This window comes from Numenius arquata, chromosome 5, assembly GCF_964106895.1.
Source record: "Numenius arquata chromosome 5, bNumArq3.hap1.1, whole genome shotgun sequence".
NCBI classification, from domain to species: Eukaryota; Metazoa; Chordata; class Aves; order Charadriiformes; family Scolopacidae; genus Numenius; species Numenius arquata.
In genome coordinates this window covers 51462520-51484957 of record NC_133580.1, presented here as the reverse complement: position 1 = coordinate 51484957, position 22438 = coordinate 51462520, and the positions used below count along the sequence as shown (strand labels likewise).

Below are 22438 nucleotides of genomic sequence, written 5' to 3'. Positions count from 1 at the left end.
AGAGCTGGTACCGGGACCTGAGAGGGTGCCACATGATGTCTTGAGTTCTGATGATTTGGTGATGCTATTTTCCTCATCAGGGACCCAGTCTTACCATCATTTACCTGTAAAATTAACTCTCCCATTTCATACAGCAGCCACTGAAATAAGTGGAAAGATTCTCAGCAATTCTCAGGAGTACTGGCCAGGACTCAGCTTACCTCCAGAAATGCCTGCATATCCATTCTCTTGAGTATTTTTTACCACACAGGTATTTTCTGGATAGTAACCTACTGTTACAAATATACTTGAATGGTGCTGTCCACATCCCAAGCCATCCAAGTTTTTCTCATCTAGTTACCATGCCACCAGCACTGTTTGAGCTGCCCAAACATTTAGAACATTGTACTTCTACAACACAAATAGAACAGCCCTTATTTTGCCCAGAAATAACTAATGTTTCCATATCATCAGCACACAGCAGCCAAGATGGCAAACTTCTGCTCAAACACAGGGATGGACACATTTAGGAATCACTGAAATATTTCCTATTTCCTCAACATGTTCACTGGCTAGTGCGTGCTTCTTACGCATGGAGCAGCAGCTGAGCTGTCACCATGCCAGCATTCCTCACTGAGACCGCCAATAAGGGTGCCAATAGGTTTACGTTCCCTATTATCTGCCCAAATTAACGCTCACACAATGCCACAGATTAAAAATAAATGGCACTGTCTTTGCACCAAAGGTTCCTAGTTTAAATCCAACAGCTGGGGATGTGAAAATAAGCAACGCATAAGGTCAGGGAAAGGGTTAATGTGAGCCCCTGCACAGGCCAAATGCCTGATATCCAAGAAGGCACTGGGGTGGAGGAAGCACCAGCTGCAGAGGAGGCGGCTCCAAGCTGGTATTCCCTGGGAGATGGCTCCTACAGATTCTTTGTGGTCATTTTGCAGCAGAATTGGTCCTGCGTGGTGGCCCCAAGAAAGCCAGGAACTTGCCTGATCACCCTCAGGGTGACACCTGATGCCATCCCTGGCCCCAGACGTGGATACCTGGCCATGCCAGCCTGACACCCCGATACACTCCAAGAATACCAAAGGCACATGGTGCCTCAGTGACAAAAAAATCAGCACTGGGTCCTGACACCCCTGAGGCAGATCAGGCCCACTTCAAACTACATTTGCAACTGAATCAAACATTGAAGGGTTGGTTCAGTGCTGCCGAGGACAGCTGTGCAGCTGCACCGTGGTCAGTTGTGCACCGCAGCCAGTCATGCACCACCTCCACAGTATTAACAAGGTGTAAAGCTCCACTTGAACAGTCATCCAGCATGTCCCTCTAGGGCTGCTGAGACCTTGTCCTCATGAGCAGTTCTGAAGCACTGTGCACAGCCACAGCACCGAGGAAACAGAGGGCAGGCTCAGAACTCAGGATCTAACACAAAGACACTCCACTTTCCATCCAGATCCACCTCTGACTTCTCAGCCAGGCTGTTAGAGAAGCAAACTGCAAACTTCATCTTGGTTAATGTAACCTAATACCTGGAGAAACCTAAATGCATCTCTTGGTGCAGCTGTGGGGTAAAGGGATGCCTGAGTGTCCTTCCAGCAGGAATAGCAGGAGCAAGGGCTGTCCTTGATGCTTCTAATTTAAGCAGACTTGATCCTCCCAAAGCAACACGTACTTCTCTCCAGTTGACACTACCTTTTTTTGTTGTTGTTGGTTTGTTTTTTTTTTCTCTCAGCCAGGGCACTCCTCACATGGGAGCTGGAAGACGGCCAGGCACAAACAGGTGAAGAGCCGTGGTGAGAAAGATGGGTGGAGGAAGTGGCCTTGGCCAGCCTGGAGCTATCACACAACTATTACATTTACCCACATTGAGATCCTACATCCAGACTTGTCTAAAAAAGGTAAACATGATTTCTTTTTCCCCACTTCTTATTATAGACAGAAGATGGAAATGCTAAAATAGCAATACTGCTGATGGAGAGACTTTGTAAAATACTGGAATTATTAGGATAATGCACCTGATGACTACGAAAACCTGATGTTCCTACTAAAACTACCAGCAGTGACAGGTCTCACAGAGATGATATTTACACTGACACCCTTGACTCATATTTAAAGCCCAACTGAGATTAAGCAGGTACTTCATCCTTCCCAGGGTTATTATTCCAGGCTGTCTTCAAACTCAGGCAGAATTGCATCAGTTTACACACAAGCTAATACTTTGAAGTTTTCTTTACAGTCCCTCAGAACAGAAAAGGCCTGTGTAGCTGCTATAAAAATACCCCATGGTTCTGCAGCTATTTTAGGAAACAAATATATTGCAGGTAGATGGCTTACTAAGCTGGTCTGTTCTACTTCATGCTGCCTTCAGTGGAGATGGGCTACTGATGAGCAAAGGGGAATTTGTTTGCACCCAAGGTAATGCTTTAAAGAAAGGGTCTGCATGGAGAGTCTGGCTGGCTGGTGTGGGGCCCCGACCCATGGGTGAGAAGCTGCTGGTTGATAGGAACGGCAGCCTGGCACACGCCATGAGGCTCTGAGCAGCTGCCTGCAAGAGATAGTGTTTCCTGGGCCTCATCGGAGGCATTTGCCCTGTTGCTGCTCCTCCCCTCTCCCTGCTTCTGCTCAGCAGGACCACGGGAGAAAGCAGTCCACAGCACTGTGCTTTCTCCCAGCGCTGGCACAGCCCACCGCTTCGTTCTGACCCTTTCGGGGGAAAAGAAATAATTCATCAAAGTGTGATACTGAGGGGAATAAAATCTGTGCCTTTTAGAGAAGAAAACATTCTCTGCTATGTGACCGGGTCAGATCTTCACCCAGCTTCACTGCTCCAAAAAGGCAGGGCTTAGCATCTGTGTGCCCCTGATGTTTTCTCTATCCAGTACTGGCCATATAGTTCCTGCTTTGAGAGCTCCGTCTTTTTCCAAACAAAATAGATGGCAATTTAAAAACTAAATGGTATGTTTTAAATGGGAAGGGCTGCTTTTCCTGACTCTGGAGAGGGGGATGTTTATGTGGAAAAAGGCTTTTTTAGAAGCACTGACATTATATTCCAGAGATGACAGATGGCTTAAAATCTGTATTGTGAGTTAGCCTACAGATTTATAGTAGGCTCATGATACAAAAAGGAACAGAAAGAGACATATAACCTAACAAAATAATTTCTAGGCTAAAAAAGGTATAAAATATGGATTGCATATCAATAAAGGAGCTCTGCAATATTTTCACACAAAACCACAAAGATCAAGCTACAGGTATTATTTTGGAGTTATTTTAACTGATGCTATATGAATCAACCTTTAGGAAGCATAAACACATACAGAAATCCCAATTTTGAGCATAATCCTATATTCTGTATCTAAAACCCAGTTCAGGTCATGGAAGTCTTTCACCATCAAACCATAAGTGCTACCGCTGGCCGAGGAGGCGATGAGAAACGCAAAAGCCCCTGTTTGTCTATTCCTCACTGAAAGACAGCTTTAAACTTTTAGTGTTGCACTCACGGGACAGAAAACAGGACTAACAAAATTAAATGAAACTGTAACTCGTCCAAATCAATTGCAATGTGATCTCCTTAGAGTAACATTACTTCGGCTTCCAAGGGACAGAATATTGCTAGAAGTGCTTAACCAAGAGCAAGGAATATTTTAGCTCACAGATGTAATTTAAAAATCAAACCAAAAGATCTCTGTGGCCCCAACATTCATCTAAAGCCATGAAAAACATTAACTTCCCATGGGTTACCAATGGTTCAATCCACGGACGCTAATCGAGCTGTCCCAAGGCTGCTCTGAGTAGCACAGGGTCTCAGAGATCTCAACAAGTTCGTGGAGGAGGACAGGAAAGCCCGGTTAGATCTCGACACTAGCCAAGGAGAGCAGTTTGGTATAGGAACAGGTATCAGGTATGGTCATGGTCAGCTTGGTGCAAAACAGCCCGAGGAGAAAATCTTGCTACTGTCTGGACATTTCTATAAATATGCCGATAAACTAAAAATAAGCAGCATAACCCCTTGCATCAGTAACCAACCTTGACTTTTACACCTCCAAGGACTCTAGAACATTTACCAGAAAAACTAGAAGACCAAACATTTGGAGGGACCAGCCACACTGAAAACACGTGGAGCTCAACTCAGTCATGAACAACATGTTCCAAAGCTGGTATCTAACTCCTAGTTAAATAAATAAAAAAACCCAACAATAACAACAACAAAACCCTAAAAACCCTCACACCCACCCTTTAAAATATCTCTTCTCATTTTGATAACACATTTCAAAGAAGGATGTCAAAGTGCAGTATAAATATTAGTGACTTGAGTATCAAAGCTGATTGCACTTCCATTGATTTCTAATTATTTCTATTTCATTAGTGGTTTATTTATGTCTATTTTAAATACGGACAGTGAGACCCACTTGAAATTATACAGGAAGTTCATGTCAGAGGCATGAACAGTACCCCGCTTTCAACTCCAGTTTTAAAGTAAGGGTGTAGGAAAACTAAGGTAAGATGATTCTACAGGTAATTTCAGAATATTGAGACCATCTTAATGCTTTCGTTAGTAAGGGTATCAGAATGCCACATGCTATATATAACAGCTGTGACATTGCAGGGAGTTCACGGGCCATGCAAACCACATTTCTCTTTATGGCCCACAGACACAGATCGGTATTTCTTCTGGGTACTGTGACAACATTTTAGGGAGGGGCTGGACACCTGCTTTTTGTACTAGAACCTGCACAATTTTTTTTTAAAAGGGAAAGAAATGAAAATGAGACACTGTCACACAGCTTAAAAAAGACAGACTTGTAGTCTTTTCTCATATGCATTTGACGAGGATTTCTATTGTGAATTTAATAGAGTTCTTTCCTCCAGGGTCTTTTCTCATTTCATTCATCCTTTTTAATCCCTCCATTTTATACAGCTAATAACAGCATCTTAATGAAATGCATGGTACAACTGAGATAAACAAGGAGAGAGAGAGATCTCCAGCTGGAGCTAAACTGATATAGACCAGCCTCCAGTCTAACCTAGACATAAAGGAAAGGAAATCAGAAGGAAGCAAGCCTCTGTACTGAAGCCACAGATCACTAACGAATAATCAGAGCTTCTGGCTACACCTTTGAGCTCAGCTTCAACTACCAGTAAAATTATTTGTCTCTAATTAAAATAAATTAGAAGAAAAATGACCATTTAGTGGATAATCCTAAATAATAGTGTTAGGATAAGTGATAAAAAACTGCAGGTAGGGGAGCCTAAATAATACCCTGAAGTTCTCCTGAAGAACATAGGGGACAGCCAATGCTTTGGCTTCTGTGCCAAGGAGCATTGTCACTAGGCCTCACTGGAGAGTACAAGAACTTCCTCCAGGGTTGACTCCAGAGGAACCAGACTCACCCAGCACCTAAAGAGCACCACCAATCCCCTGCCAGATGTAAATCTTCAGCCCATTTTCTCCCCTACCAATAAACAGCAGCTTAGACATTAAAAAAGCTCATCAACACTAAACCAAACCATTGTAAATACCTTTCTTCCCCAGTCTCCCATCTGAGAAGAGAAAGAGCAAAACCTGTGTGACAGACACCATTTAGCGTGCTACTGGAAACTGTTCAAGTGAAAGAATGGTGAATGTAATATAAGAAATAGAAGTGTGCCCTTTAGGCTAGAATCACAGAGTAATTTAGGTAGGAAGAAATCTCTAAAAGTTTTTAATCCAAAACAGGACCAACTTCAAGTTCACATCATGTTGCTCCAAGCCCCGTCTGGCCACATTTTCAGTATCTATCTCCATCTCCAGACCCCTGTTCCAGTGTTTGCTTACCCTTGCTTTGAAGAATTTTTTCTTTATACCTAAACAGAATTTCCCTTGCTGCAACTTGTGTCTGTTGCTTCTCACCTTTTCACTGTGCACCTCCACAAAAAGCCTAGCTCTATCTTCCCTGTAACAAGTTGTCACATTTTTTGAGACAAGATCTCCCCTTCAGCATCTCTTATTCAGGTTGAACAAACTCAGTGCACTGAACTCTCCTGGTGCACCACGTGCTCCAGCCCCCTTCCGCTGGACTCGCTGCACTTTGCCGGTGCCCTCCTTATACTAGGGAGACCCAAATGGGACACACTACTCCAACCAGACACTGTCTCATGCTTGCCACATAGAGGGGAATAATCACTTTCCTCAATCTGCTGGCTAATCCTCTTACTAAACCAATCCCGTATCGAGATCTGGAGAACAGCAGCATTGCACCCTTCCCATCAGGGAAGGGGCAGGGACCCGCTCCCTGAATGATGAGGGGACTTTTCTTTGCTGCTTGGAGAACCTTGATCAGCCACACCACACCCTTTCCTTTGTGTGTCATTTCTTGACCCCAAGGAGCTAAGCTGGGGTCATGGAATGACAATTAATAAATGTCACATTATAGCAGGACTCTGAAAATGCTCCTTTTACCCTGCTCCAAATAAGCTGTTGCAGTAGTACAAACCTCACTTGCTACCTGTAAAATAAAACTGGATTGCCAAGGGAAGTATGTGAAGAACAGTACCACATTGTCCTAATTCATGGACCGAGTTCCCATTAGCAAAAAGTTTTAAAAAAAATGAGTGAGGGAGATGAAATGAATATTTACAAACAAATGAATATTTACTGCTTCGATTCCCTTGCTTAGCCATTTTTGGAGAGCTAGAAGAAGAACAGCTAGATTTACCTTATCTCTACAGCCACATATCACAGTGTAAGTCTTTGTGTCATTAACTGTGCAGCATCACTGTGAAATGTAATGGTTTTATGGTAATGGTGTTGCATGATCTATTCATATATAAAGCCACTAGTAGAGAGGCCATTAACAGCTTATTTACTTCTATGCCAAACTCCATAGCCCATGGCACATTTCTAGAGATAAAATGACACATCCTTTCTTTTGGTGGAGCTGAGAAGCTCACAGAGAAAGTAAATTAGCCATCCACATGGCTAATAGTCATGCTATGATCATTTTTAAAAGGATCAGAGGCTGCAATGTCCAGCAAAGCCTTGATTGAGCTAAAACTTATTTAAAGAGCTTCCTTAAATGACAATCTCCACCTCAGCGCCTAAATTCATCCTTTAGAAGCTGAAGAATTGTATTTTCAGGTTAAATGAGGAAATATTAAATTAAACTGATTCTAAGAAGAGTTATATTCAGCACTTTTAAAGGGTTCACCTATGTTAGTAACAGGACAAATAGCACACACCCGGATTCGGGAAGCTTTCATTTCTCTGATTGACTAACTCTAAGAGGATTTCCAGGACTATAACTGAGTGTATAGCAGGACCCTAAGCACAGAAATATCAGCATCTTTGTGAGTCTTACCATCCTCAATTAGTTCTCTCCAAGCCTTTGGGAAATACTGAAGTTCTCGTACCCCCATTTTACAGATTGGTTTCTCATAGGCCCAGCTGAGTATTTCCCTGCAGTGTTGACACGCAAAAGCTGCATCTGTTGTGTCTTTAACAGGTTGGGCAGGATATTGTCACTGTTTCTGGCTTGGAACATACCAGCATGCAGTGTGGGTGTACTAACATACTACTAGGAGCAGACGCAGTTGCATAGCCTCTAAAATACATGCCATTCCCCCAGTGACACTTGCATGCTGTCCAGAACCACAGCCCAAGTTAAAAATTTCTGACTTGGAATTCACTTTGCAGGTGCATGTGACAGATATAACTTACACAGTTTGCACAGGATTCTAAAGTATCCTTGTTCTTTCCTCAACAAAGAGTATATATGTACAAATGTACACATTAAGACAGAAATAGACACATTTCCTCAGCACTCTGGGATGTTTCTTAAAATGTAAGGCTTCTTTTCTGAACTTTGGAATCTCTTTACACCCATTCAATTTTCCTACATCATGATTCACCCCACAACTGAATATTCTTCTGCTACAAAAAGACAATTCTTTCCCGGCTCCTCCCATATCATTTTATCTCATTAAGTATCTCAAGGTTTTGTATCTCTTGACCAACATCTGATTTCTTTATTTAATTTCGTGTGTTTTCCTATCTTACCATAGATTCTCTCTGAAGCTTAACAGGTTAAACGTTTTCCTGTTACATCAAGGACTCGAGATTTCAGTCCTTGTAGTGTTTTAGTAAGTGAACTTCGGGTCTTTAACTAAAGATAAGACAGACAAGAGCGTTTCTTTGTGCTTCCACCAATTTTCATAGCACTGCTAATATTCATCTGCATTACAGTTTTTAACAACCAGCTGTTACCTAAAGTGCAGGAGAGACTTAATAGGAAGAACAGGTATCTATTGAAGCATCTGACAGTACAGCATTTCATACTGAAAGCTTCACAAAATCAACTGGAAATCATAGATTTTGGACAGAGAGATCCCTAGGGTAAAAATCTTTAAAGAAGCCTGGGATAACAGGCAGTCGTCAGACATGATGAATATCTACAGGTAGCATTGACCATGCTGGAAATTAAATGGTTTTCACCACTGGAAATCAGCAGCTTGGTCACAGCCCAGATAGAGCCAATGGGCGATCTGGAAAAAGAAGTTGCAATTTCCAGGCTATGCTTCTGTGCCAGCCTTTATCACCTCCATCATTACACTTAGATGATCTCACTCTGTGAGCCCAGCTTAGTAGCACAGTACTGCCAATTCTCACATTTGTTCATTTAATCTCATCAGGTGATTTCTTAGAAGTGATTATAGGAACATCTCAGTTCAAAATAAATTCTCAGACTTAATGGTTTCTCAGAAAAGAGCACGCAAACAATCTTGCAGGTTTAGCATACAAATCAAAGGATTTGATGCACAGAAATATATATATGTGCATATTATAGAAGTTGGGATTTTGAATCCAGTCTCACAATTTGGTGAAGGGGTTTGACTCAGTTTTTTTTAATGCCTCCAGACAGCAGTATTGCTACCCAGATATTCAATCTTCATTCTCACAGAAGATGTCATGTTCCCATTTGCATTCAATTTTGATCTCTCCCAGACTTCTCATATCTTTCTGAATTTCAGGCTTTGACTGAGAGCATTAGAGAATAAAAGGGATAAGCCACACCACCCTCTTCTAGTCTGCATTTCCCCAAACACAAATGTGTTCAGATCAAAGCCTGTGACACAGGCATAGCTCCATTCTTACACCGTGAGGAATACCTCTTTGTTCCAGGCTTGGATAAAAAGTCAGTGCATTATATAATTCAGAACGGTAAAGGCTTTGTAGCTTGTCTTTCTTTTGGCTTAGCAACTTAACCTCTTTTCCCTTCTCACCTTCTCTTACACGCATATACCTTGCAGGCGGCAGCTACGCAAAATATAAAATGAAATATAAACTGAGGCTGAGGAGCCATATGGAGGCTTCACAGAAATAACTTTAGAGGAAAGGGAAAGGCAGCCAATGCTTCCAAGTCCATTACAGAGATTTCTAAGCGAGCAGCTGCTTGAGAAGGCAGCTCATACTGCATACATACATGCATACATACGCTGCCTGCTATCTTATGTATGCTTTTCCATCTCTTCTTATTCGTTGTAATACTGCTGATTTAAATGCCACAGTCCAGTGTTCTCCTTCCCAGGCAAGAAGATTCACACAGAGAGATGACAGTGTTGCAAATGCCACTCTCCAGAAACAAGGCACTGCTATTTTTAAGTTAAATGGTTAATTGTTTCAAACACAACATGTAGCTGCATAAAACATGCCTTGAGAACTGGGTCTTCACAGACTTCACCCATTTAGGGACTGACTGCTCAGACTGAGGTTTCTTGGTTTCAAGATTATACCTAAAACACAATAGTGTTTTGAGCAGGGATCTGATTTATTACAGACAATTATCTGCAAACCTCAGCAGAATAATAATTGAAAAAGAACGCTGAGCTATTCTAGTGGTTGTATAGCACATCTGAGTGTAAAAACTTCATGACACACCATAGCAAAGAGAGGAAAAATAATCTATAAGTAAAACTTAGAGAAAAAAAAAAAAAGGCAGATTTTACAGACTGGGTTTACATGAGAATGAATCATACACAAACCACAAGGAAAGCAGACTGGTTCAGTTTCCAGTTGCAGTACCGTGCAAAATCTGGCATAGTATTTATGTACTTAAAATGCATGTCCTGCCTCATTGAGAGCAAGCAAGATCTTTCTCTGGCTGTATGCAGTCTCGACCAGCTCTGCTCATTCTGCACTGATCTAGGAATAATCTGCAGAAAAATGCACAGGGTCTGTAACATCAGTCACGTATGTCACATCCCCTTGGGCCCTGGAAATGGCTGTCAGCAAGCCCTTGGGATTCCCAATTCTCGTAAGCTTGCAAAGCAGTACTGATGGGATTTAAAATACCTGGGGTCAGGGATGCAAGCTAAGAGCTAATGGCAGCAGGCCATGGTTAGCTAGCACACTGCAATGTGCAGCACCCTCTGTAATGGGTCTTCAAGGGTACAGGGATGAAGCATGAGAGATAACAGAGTTTCTTCCTGTCTGACACAATTAAAGTAGCTTTTAAAATATGCATGCTTGGGTGGTCTGCAATAAGGCACTAGGAATTTTTTGACTGAATCTAAAGAGAAGGTGGTCATGCTATTCAGCCTCAGCTTTCAGTGGGTAATAACACTTATTAGAGAGAAGCTCAACAGTGAAGCTGAACAGAGGGCTCCAGATCTGAGGTCAGAGATATCTTGATTACAGGTTTTGGGATGGCCCATTTGATTGGCTTTGGTTGTTGAAGTACAGGTAAAGCCATATGCCAATTCAATGATGAAATTCCCAACAGTAAAATGAAAGAAAGGATAAAATAACTGTCCTGACAGAATCATAACTTTGGGAGCCCTCTATCCTCAATCTGTCACCCCTCAAAGGCAGTTTAACTTGAGGCTCATAAGTAACAGAAGTCCTCTGTTGTCTTGAACTGGCCAGTTTCTGTCCTATAATATCCAATTTTCTAGGATACAGCTGGCATCTTCTACAAGGCCCTCACCGTTCTGGGCTACAAACACAACCTTGAGATTCTGACCTGGGTAGATTTACACCACTCACTGATTTCAGCAGAGCTGCACCAGTTAACACAACTTGAAGCCCTGGTATTGCCTCAGGGATGAGAAAATGATTGAGGGTTGCACTGAATCAAGCATTTTCCAGCTGTTTATTCCCTCTGTCTGCAAAACATCCACCCTTGATCCTTCAGGTTTACCACAAGCTAGGACTGGGAATTTTTGTGGCAGTTCTTGTTAAAGTTTGGGAATGCACCACTTAGCTTATTTCCACTGACAAAACAGAGAAGCTGCAATTATTCCAGGCACTGACTGATTTTTTTTCCTCTCATATACTGTGTTTTTTTGTTAGAAAGTTACATCAAGAACTTTTCTATTAAATTCCATCTTTTCTATGTGGATGATTACTTTTCACATGGATTCTGTAACTCTGATCATGTGCCTGTAAGGCTTTTTTCGAGCATATAAAATGATAGACTTATTTGATTGCCAGGCTAGAGAAAACGAGTTGATACAATTCCTGTTGGATCTAAGACTCCCCAAATCTTGTAAGTGAATGTGTGGTTACTCAGTTATCTCTAAATGTTTAGGTGCTAGACCATCGTTACAAATTCCCATCTAACAGTCAGCTGCAACAGAACACACCATATACAAGGATCCCAAAATGCTATCCAAATACTGATGAAACAAGCTTTATCTAATGCTGTGAGATGGGAGACTACTAGCACAGCCACAAGGATAAGCAGTAAGGCACAGAGATTCTAGTCTGTTCAAAATTACCACTGTAGTCTATGTTACAGATTCATGACAGTTATAGCTATATACATCTACAGATATAGATATATCTATGAGAGACAGAGATGATATCCTGAGAAAGGATCATTAGATCACAGTTTCTCCCTAAATCATTACAGTCAGCAGGGGATTGGTTTGACTGATTGCAGTCTGACAGCTATGAAAAGAGGTTAGCACAATATAACAAACATGAGAAAATTCCAACAACATTCATGCAGGCAACTACTTACTCTTATTTTATTGTCTGTGCTTTTAAGGTATCTGTTTTAAATAACAGCTTCATCTCTGCATTTGATCCTAAAAGAAAGACCCTTTCTGTATATAGGACAGTAGAGTGTGTTGCCATGGAGATTATTATGATCTACTTAAATTCAACAGATCCAGCCTTATGGGGTATATTCCCCTGAGTATATCGATTTAATTATTAATGTTCTTTCTAAATAGCAACATCTTTCTGTTTTGACTGAAATCATATAAGCAGTGTGAAAATAATAAAACTGGAAAGTGGAAAACAATAAACTTGGAAAGCGGAATCCTTTATTCAGCTGCAAAACAGGTGCAATTAAGCCACAGAAGATGCAAACAGCCTCCAAGCTGCCCTGCCAATGTGCTTCAACTCAGACCTAGACAGATCATCTGGAAGGAAGAAAGTCTTGTTCAGTGCCTGTGGCCTCTCCGCTGTGATTTTCAGAAAAAAATACCAGCTAGGATAGTTTGGGTTTTTGCAAAGGCACATGTTCAGTGAAATCTCAACACATTAATTCATTCCCATACCAAGCCAGTCTTGCTCTCATTCTCCAGCCATGCAAGCCCAGTGAAACCGTTCAATCTTTTTCCATTAAATATATCACTAAACCCAAAGCCTTTCAGCCTCAGGGCAGCTCCAGCATCCATCTTTCTCCTTCAAGTGTCACCATGAATTCTGCAGGTATATTCTAGGAACCAGATGGTGTTATTCAGGCTCATCTAACACTGTGGGTCCCACAATATGGGTGGCTTATATGTCTAAGTTAAGACATGCACAGATACATGTCCTCCTAAGTCCCCAGCAGAAGAGGCAGTAGGACAAGCAGAACCCTTCCACGAGCAGGATGAGCCTCAAGAGCCTCGAACTGCTTGTCCACAAAAGGGCCCAAGGCAGAGGGCAGCCCAGAGCAGCCCTGCAGGAACCGCCCAAGGCAGAACAGCAACCTTATCACTGTGGCTGTTTAATGTGACCTGCAGCCTGGGTAAGCTGTTCTCCCCACATGCTCAGTTGCGAGTGTTAGGGCATTTGTGCCAAAGACAAAGGTAGCCATGAAATGTTGTGATGACAGGAGAAGGTCTTCTTCCCGTAGTTACTCTGCTCTTAGTCTTGACCAGGTGCTTCCCATTTATCTTCCCTAGAAGGGTATTTCTCATTAAATGCCATCTAAGAGTCCTAGTTTCATTCCTCCGTTAATGCTTCTCAGGGACTGACAGGAGAGCTCTGCCACAGAACAGACCAGTCTACACAAAACATCCCATAGCACTCCTGAAATTTTGACCATTGGCTTGGAAATTTCAGCTCAAAATGAATATTTACATTGTTCCTCCAATTCTACCCCAGAGAGTGTTCCTCATGCCTACATCAGGGTCTATCACATGTAAAGCAGAACTGATAGTTTAGATGGACAGAAGTTATCACTAAGCCTATTTTACAGGTACCAAACTAAGAAAGAATAAATAATCTGCCCTCTTCCCACAGAGAGTTTGCAGCACCACTGAATTCAGGCTCTTAGTATTGTCATACAAAATCTACAGCAGAAGTCCTTTCCTCTTCCCTCGTACAAGGTTGGTTATTGGTCATAAGCCTCCCTCCAAAACATGAGGCAAGAAATGTGTCAGTTTTTGGCTTTCCTCTAAAAACACTTATTTAGACGCTGGAAACAAGAAATAGAATAGATGAGCTCAACTGAGCTGAATGAAAGGAAGCAACAGTATGAACTCAACAGAATAGAAGTATTTCTTGAGCAGGAGCTGCAACTGTTTGTTGATGCTGATAGTATTGAATTGCTTGGTTAGACTCAAAAGCAGGCTACACACGTTGCCCCGGCATCCCTGGGACCCATCCAAAAAGGCATAAAATTCCAGACATGAAGGGCATTCTTTCTTGCTTCTCACAAATAGGTTCTTCAATGCTGGTATTGTTGTCCTGTAAAATTTGCCTTTTTGGAAAGTAAAAGATTACTTTTGGCTCTGTGAGAGAGATGGGGAAAGATGGAATGCAGCTTTATTGACTGGTTGATCGATTCTTTCTTTGGAATTGGTTGGTTGCTTATTTATTAGCAATTAGTGCATTAGCAGTAAAGGACACAGCAAGCAAGTAGGTAAGCATTTGAAGAAACAAACCTTTACTAAGCATGACATCAGGCCAGTGTTCCCAGCTGTCCCCCTGTTGTTCCCAAGAGTCAGTCTCCAACTTGGCACCTAATCCTCTGCCTCCATATAAACATGTGTCCCTTCTGAAACATAATCCTTGCTCTTCATTTCTGCTTACTGTACAATCCACTTCTCTCCTCCTTCAGTACCATCCTTGCCCTTCTTCTGGCTCTCTGGCAGCTTTTACCAGCCTGCAGGTCACTGCTTTACCACCCATATCAAATTAAAATCCCTTATCCTCTCCTCCTTCCTCCAAAATACATCAAGAAACAAAAAGCAGGGTACCCCACTAAGGAGATATGCCTGCTATGAGCTTCATATCAAAAGATGGAGTTGTTCTGTGTATGAAGCTTGGGAAAGTACCAGGCATATTTCTAGTTCTGGCACGTGGCTCCAGGTCTGGAGTGCCCTCCTGGGTCCTGCCTGCAGAATGAGCAGGCGTGTCCTGTTATCTCAGTCCTTCTCTTCAGAAGCACACAAGTCATGGAAAGATAAAACACAGTTTTCATTCTGTCGCTTCTTCTAGTTCATTCTCACCACTCTGCTCACCATCTGTTTTGCCTGTATTTCATCAGTTTAAATTAGGAGCTCCTCAGAGTAGGAATCTTGCCTTACTACATGCATGTGGAATGCCAAAACAGAACACGAGCACAGTACCAGTAAGAATGTCACAAAGAAATTACCAAGTAGCACAGGATCAGTCTCATAAATTATTAATCTAGAAAGCAGAGTTGCATTTATTCATATATTATTTATTTTCATATTACTACACAACTTAGGAGAATCAACTAGAGACTAAACCTCTCTGTCTAGGCTGCTTTAAAATCCAAAATACTAAATAAGAGTTCCTGCCAAAAAGAGTTTACAACCTAAATAGCATACAAGTGACAACAAAAGTGTGACACCTTCCTCTGCAAAAAGCAGCATGTGATTAACTTCAAGAACACAGGTGATTTAAGTGAGATTTTGCCATGTAAGTGTCTTGCCCGCAAAGAGCCCGATTACACAGATGCATTCTTCCATTGAGCCACTTCATCTCACAAGGCCTATCTGAAATCTGCTCGGTGGCTCTCATCAACTCAAGTGCAGGGTCAGACAAAAGGAAACCTGGACTCAGATCCCAGCTGCCTAACAAGGACACAGAAGAAATTTTGACATGTAAAGGCTCTACGGCAATCCGAACTGGCCAATACTTCTGCAGCACTCAAGTCTTCACCTACCTTTATAATTAGCCTGAAAGTTCCCAATATACCACCTCTGTCTGCTGAAAGCACGGAAACAGAAAGGCAAATGTACTGTTTAGTACATAGAAGCGATTGCTCAAGAAGTAGGAGGCATGATTATATGCCCTCCTTTGTCTTCTCTGCACCAAGCATTTCCTCTTGACCAAACAGCTCTCTCCGCAGCACATTACCTTTAATGGAAGCTCCTTAGAGATGTCTGTCTGCCTCTATTAACTGCAATAAGAGCAGGGAAGAGTGTTTCTCAGCCTTTCCTAATCACTGGACCACCTGATCCTTTGAAAGAAACATGTAGCTCATTTTATATCCCACTGTTGCTTAAGGACAGATGATAAGTCAGTCACATTGAATCAGTAAAATGTTGAAAAGTTAATATTTTACAAAACTGCGTTATAATTACCAAACTTGTAACTAAAAATGTAGTAAAAAAATGGTATCACCTGATTAAATCAGTCAGTACATGTCTGACAACTGCCTGTATGAGGGGTTCTGTTTTAGAGTTGAAATATTTTCATGGACTGCCTGATGTTTTGTGGACTGCCAGCCATCTCTGGACCACAGGTTGAGTAACTTGGCACTACATCTCCCTGCTAGGACTAATTAATCAATTTTAGGTAATGTAACACCTGACTTAGTAGCCTGAATTAGGCAGTCTGACTGTTGCATTCCGCTATGACACTGACAACAGCACTGAGGATATGAAAGGGAATAGATCATTTTTCACAATATTTAAGCCTTTGGTGGTTTGACTTCAGGTAGCATCTATTTAAGTCTGTAGTTTTGTTCTACCCCTCCCATACCCATCACAAATCCATAAAACTAACCACACATAATGCCCAACTCCCTCAATCCCCTGTCATTACCTTATTGATCAAGGAGCCTGGAGGAAATATATTACCGGTTACCACAGGTTTTCTGTGGAATATTGGACACATCACTTGATCTGTCTGTGCTTCAGTACTCTGATGAGTAAAATGGCAGTAAAAACCATTCTGGTGACACAATACTTACTAAATTAATGCTTCAAAGTGCTTTAATACAGTGAAATGGAAAGGGCCCCCCCCAAGGCAAGATACTGTATTAAGACAGCTGCAAAGGCCAAGCCCCTTCGCTATATTCCACAACTTCTAGTTTGGTAAAAGATCCTTCCTTACCAAACCAGGACTAGTAACATCTGTGATGTGCATGCAAGAAAACCTTCCCCACTGGGGCTAAAAGCTTTTCCAGCACATCTGTGCTTGTGCAGGAAAATCTGGGTCACAGTTGACAAAGCAGAAGGCAGCGTTATCCCCTGCAGTGGGATCAGCATGGTCACATTTCACATGAAGGGCAAAGCAAATGTCGCACCTGCGCTGGATGCTCCTCCGTCAGTTACTGTCACCAACAGGTTCTGCCCCTTCAGCAAAGCCGTAAAGGCTGCAGCAGAGATGCATGTGGTGGACGCCGAGCTGAACTAGGAGCCACAGAGACCGCTTGTTCTCCATGAGAAGGAGAGCAGCAGGGCAAGACTGCAACATCTCTTTCAGAGGGATTACACCACCTTATTGTAAAGGTAGTGTTTCTTAGCAAATTCTGCATGTATGGCAGGTGGTCTGCTCTTTCCACTCCCATCTTCAGAGCATATAAGAGTCTACTGCAAACTTATCCCATAGTCTCAGAAGAGAGCTCAAGCCATACTAGGTCTATTCCTGTATTTTCATATAATTTCACACCACTGGTGGTGAGGCCTGTACAGAGCAATAAATATCAGAATCCTTCACATCACCAGCAGCAAGTAAACAACGTGGACTGTGCAGAAGGACCTTCACATATGTGGGATATATCAACTGAGGGGCTAATGCTGATGTATCAATAACCAGAAGCACAAGGCTGTGCTATGCCTTTGTGAGAACAACTCTCACCCCCTTGAGCAGATCCTGTCCCTGCCTGCCTCTGGTACCAAAGAGGATACAAGTTATCTTTTTCTACCATCATATAACCGCTGTTACATGACTTCTGGTTTTTTGGGGTTTTTTTTCCATTCATAAATCTCTTCAGGCTTCCCATACACATGAAAAATAGGAGGAGGAAGGATCTGCTAAGTTTCTCTAAAATGGGAACTCATTACTGATGTAAGCAGCGTCTTTTGACTAAATCAATGTCTGATTCAGTAGCACTACGGATTTATACCAGCTAAGGATGGGGGTGGCCGATCTCACCTACCCTTGCTAAAATGGCATCACAGTAACCAAGAATGAGACAGCAGAGAAATTGTGACAAGGAAGGAAATTTCACTCATCAGTTTAAAGAATTCTTTGGTTCCTCTCTGGTTTTATCCAGACCTACCTACTTCCAGTGACACCCAGAAGAAAGGACGCCTCTGATAAAACCCCAAATCCCTGCTACTTCCACACAGGGCCAGGAATTACCAGTGAACATATCTGAGGCTGCCACCCTGTTTCATATCAAACCATAAGAGATTGGACAGGTCATTACTACTATTTTGATTTAAAAGAAAATAAATACAGGGGAAAAAAAGCATAATTAGGGCTGTGTTTTTTCACCATGAAGAATGTATTTAACCATTTTATAGTAACTTGTAATGCACTTTTAAGCTCCTCACAGCAGGAATTCAAACGCCTAAGTCTCACGGTACCCTCTCAACTATCAATGACCTGTCTGATCCAGTCTCCTTTCTACTGACATCTCCTTCCTCCGCTGCATGTTCCACATCATTGAAAGGCTTTCAACAGGCAGTGTGATGTGCCGGAGCCAAAACCTGTGGTTTTCTTCTACATGATTCCAAGCACAATAAGCAAGCTCTGTGTTTCTGGGAAAAGAATAGGATTTCCATGCAAATACAATAGGCAGCATTTATATATACCAGTTTTAGCTTAAAAAACGCTTTTACACAACAGCCAAAAGGTACAGCAGACCAGTAACCACCTAGGATTGCCAGTTCTGTGCACTGTAGCTGAACAGGGCTGCAATAACGAAGACAGATACCAAGTCCTTCTGCTAGAGTGGTCTCTACCACTTGAAGAAAAAAAAAAATCTCCTTTGAAATGAATAGCAATAAACTGTAGATGGTAGGACATGCCACTGCTCCCTTCTGGTCTGTCTCAGGGAAGATAAATTCAGCACAGTTCATTACATTTCACAGATGAGGAAACTGAGATACAGGTGTTCCAGGATGTCCTCTGAGATGTTCTCACAGATGATGAATGAAAAAGGGGTTGTAATTAACCCACAGATAATGATGCTATCCCAATCCAGTTATTGTGAGAGATAAAGCAACAAATAACTCCAAGATGCAACAACTGCAATTACAGTGATATCAGACATCCTTTGGTGAAAAAGTCACCTCTAATCTACTACCATGTGAAAACGAACATCCTGATTTTGTTCTTGTTGAGGTGAGTGAAAAAGCTACCTGGACCACAGGAGGATGAAAACTGAGCTCTTAAGGGAAAAAGATATTCAGGGACAGGATTATCTTTCATGTTTGTACAGTACCCAGTGCAGGTCCTGAAAAATAATAAAGTCTTCGACTTTCAACACACAGCTATGGCAGTATAAGAAGCTGCTCTGAAGTTTTTATCATTTCTCTTCTGAGGATTACCAGCATACATCTCTGGAGGCAGAACAGAACAAGCCAGCACCCCAGACTAGCATTAACACAAAGTCCAAACACTAAAGTTGAAATGACGTAAGAGAAGGTTTGCAGTAAGCTGCCTGACTTGGGTGAGATGTGCTCACAGAATGTTCTCTTTCAGCAACATTTTGGAAACAGAAACTGCGAAGACAGAGACAGCAAAAACCAAAGCAGAGATAGTGGAAGCAGTAAAGCACTGAAGAGCCAAAGCAAAGGTTTGCTTTCTGTTTTAAAGCCCTTTCTGCTAATCGAGTCAGATCAGACATAATGCCCGTGGAGATCAGCAGAAGCGGTAAGAGAACAAAGCAATCCTGACAGTGTGACTAACCACACCACACCACTTTCCTCATAATCCCTATCAGCTAGTAAGATTTGATGAAAGAACAACTAAATAGGCAGAAGCAGGGAAAAAAAAAAAAAAAAGACCAACCAGGTGGCCATTCTACTTAGAGCACAGCTATCTGTACTGATGGATCAACTAGTGATTCATAATAAGATGGGGAAACCAGATCAGACAGATTAAATCTCTGTCATGATCCTAATCTGGAGACCACTGTACACGAAGGGGTCAGTGATCCATGCAATAGTTAACCTGAATGGGTGCAGGCCTGTACTGTGCTGCATGTATAGCTTGGCCTTCTGGCCCTCATTGGGCTGTGCATATCCCTTGGATGTAGGATCAACTCAGCTGGTTAACTTTAACAAAGGGGCCTGTAGGAAGCTCACAGTGGTCACCAGCAATTAAACCACCTGCATGTCCTTATTTGTTGTCATCTATAAGTATGTCAACAATTCTTGTGTGAAAATATTTTTCATTTGACAGTAGAAATTATTAATAGAATTGCCTTTAAAATAAAATAAAATAAAGTAAAATCCTTTAGGGGTCTCAAAAGACCAAAATGTATGGTAACCTTTCCACAGAGAGATCTACATAGCGTGCTGCACCCAGACTGGAGGGCTGTTCCATGTTGCGCAGCTCAGGGCTCCCAGCATCTGAGGGATGTAAGATTATTTATACTCTCCTCTATTTCTTTATAATGTTAGCTCTAATAAATGGCATTTTAAGCAATACTGTTCACAGTCCAAGTTTATTGCTGGGATCATAACAAACTCGCACCTTCTGGTGCAAAATGTTCTTAAAGAGTGGACATATACAAGTAGCAGTGGAAAGAAAGTGGTGATCAAGCTTGGTTTGCTCTAGGTTTCCTCGCAAAATTTTTTTTTAATTATTACTACGATTACTAAATGATTAATACTGACACTGCATATTCAAATTATTATTTTCTATTGAAATTCTAGTATAACAAATGATACACAGATAATTTCATACTGTGACATTCTATTCAGAGAAAGCTAAAGAGAATGGGAAGGTTTGTATGTTCAGCTAATTACCTGACTGCAGATGTCAACTACTCTATGTCCTGCCCCATTAGATTTTTACCCAGTCCATGTGTCTTAGATGAATCATCTGTGTATATGTGCATGTGCCGAGGCAAGTAAGTTAAACTAACACCTCTCTTTAGCCATTCTTTGTTCTTGAGGATTAGCTGGGTTACATGATGACAGGTTTTCTCAAAGTGGAAATCAGTCTAGTAGTGACGCAAAAAAAACCTGCTTTGGACAATACACGCTACATCTCACATTGCTGTCAGAGATATCTGCAGTTATGCTGTTCAAATTAAATCATTTAAATATCAAACATGCTTTCCCAAAATGAAGTGCTAACCCAGTATCGGCTAGCAACAGCTGCAGCTGAATCCAGATCATATACCTCCAGGGGATAAATTCAACTCTGGAACCCGCAAAAATTTTCATATCTGACAGCCACTCAATGTCTTAGTGTAGAGAGAGACAGCTATGATCAACGTGAGTTTTCCCTTTGATGTTTCCTCTCATATGGCAAAAGGGGAGACCTTGAAAATGCCTTTCCAGAGCTATGCTGATGGTGCAATATCATGGCACGTTTCTTTCAGACAAAGAAAGTGACAGGCCCTTGCAGACTCTCTACAATAACTTAAGAGCACAACAGATGTTCTCCTGAGTCTGCAGCTATGCGTACCAGACAGAGAAAACTGTCAAATGATTCATCTGATTGATGTACTAACCTTGACCAGCCACATTTCCAGAAGGGAGACAGATCAGCCATCCTGCTGCCCCACCTTAAGCCTAAACTCCACCTGCAGGAATTTTCCTAGTGGCATCAAAAATGCCCTTTTCTCACTGAATCTATTCTCAGGTGGGGCAGATCAACATACACCCCCACCTTGCTTCATTTTCTCCTGTTTCCTGGGAGCAATTTCCAGGGAATTTCTACATGTATTCCCACCTACAGCACTTCCAGCCACGGAAAAGCTGTAGGACAAGTGCAAAGAGCCACACGCTACTCCTCCCAGGCTGACAGGTTAAAGGGAAATCAAGAACGACTTTTGAGAGAATGGGCGGCAAGCTGAGAGGAGGAAAGAAATATTTGATATTTCTTTCACCAAAAAAAAAAAAAAAAAAAAAAAAAAGAGAGAGAGAAGAAAGCGGCGGTAGCGGCTGGGAGACCCCGCGGCCGCCTCTCCCACGCCCCCTCGCGAGTCCCAGCCAGCCGCGCCGAGCCCCTCTAACAAAGCGCCGCTGCCCAAATCCACGTCCATTTTCCCACCCGCTGATGCTCGATTCCCCCCTTCTGACCCCGAGCCCGGCCGTCGCCGGGCACCGGGCGATGCCAACCGCCCTCCTTCTCCGCTGTCACCTTGCGCTGTATAGCGCGGCAGCATTTTGCCCTCCACCCTTGGTAATTTTCCCACGCTGCAAATACCGTTCGACCCACCTATTTTCACCCTCATCCACCAAGCAGCCTCATCCACCATCCCTAAAAACAACCTGCTAAATTTAGCCGAGTCGCCGCCACCGTGTTTCATAGTGGGGGCGAGCGGGGCAGGCAGCAGACACGGCGCGGACACCGCACACACACGCAGGCACGGACATGCGGGCACAGGCGTGCAGGTGCCCGACCGGTAGCTACTCACACCACTAGCCTGGAGATGATCCATGACACCATGGCGCTGCGTGCCGCAGGGCTGGCTCTCCCGGCAGGGAGGGCTCGCCCCGTCTCCTCGCCCGCCGCCGGCCGCCGCCCGAGTGAGCGGGGCGGGCGGCTCGGCCATCCGGCCCCGCAGCCTCAGCGCAGCCTCACTGGCGGCGCCGCCGGCAGCCAACGCGCAGCCGGGCCCGGCCGCCGAGATTGGGCAGGGCCCACGGCCGCCCCCCGCCGCGCTCGGCGCTGCGGGAGGAGGAGGAGGAGGAGGAGGAGGAGGAGACCTCGCCGGGCTCCCCAGCGGGAGACCCCCGGGCGATCGGGGAGGGCGGACCGGCAGAGGGCGGCGGCTGCGCCAGGCGGGCAGGGGTCCCTTGCCCA

The 22438-nt window shown here is 43.0% G+C and overlaps 1 protein-coding gene across 2 annotated transcripts in view; it reads right to left on the bottom strand.

Annotated features, from left to right (window-relative positions):
* The window catches only part of REEP1 (receptor accessory protein 1), a 69490-nt gene extending 47273 nt beyond the window's left edge, over positions 1–22217 (bottom strand). The window contains exon 1 of one of the 2 annotated variants that reach the window (XM_074147024.1): positions 22050–22217. In XM_074147024.1, the coding sequence (XP_074003125.1) occupies positions 22050–22081 (32 nt within the window). In that variant the 5' untranslated portion in view covers positions 22082–22217. The remainder of the gene's footprint in view (positions 1–22049) is intronic. The other variant, XM_074147025.1, reaches the window with a different exon arrangement.
* Positions 22218–22438: the final 221 nt, after the last annotated feature.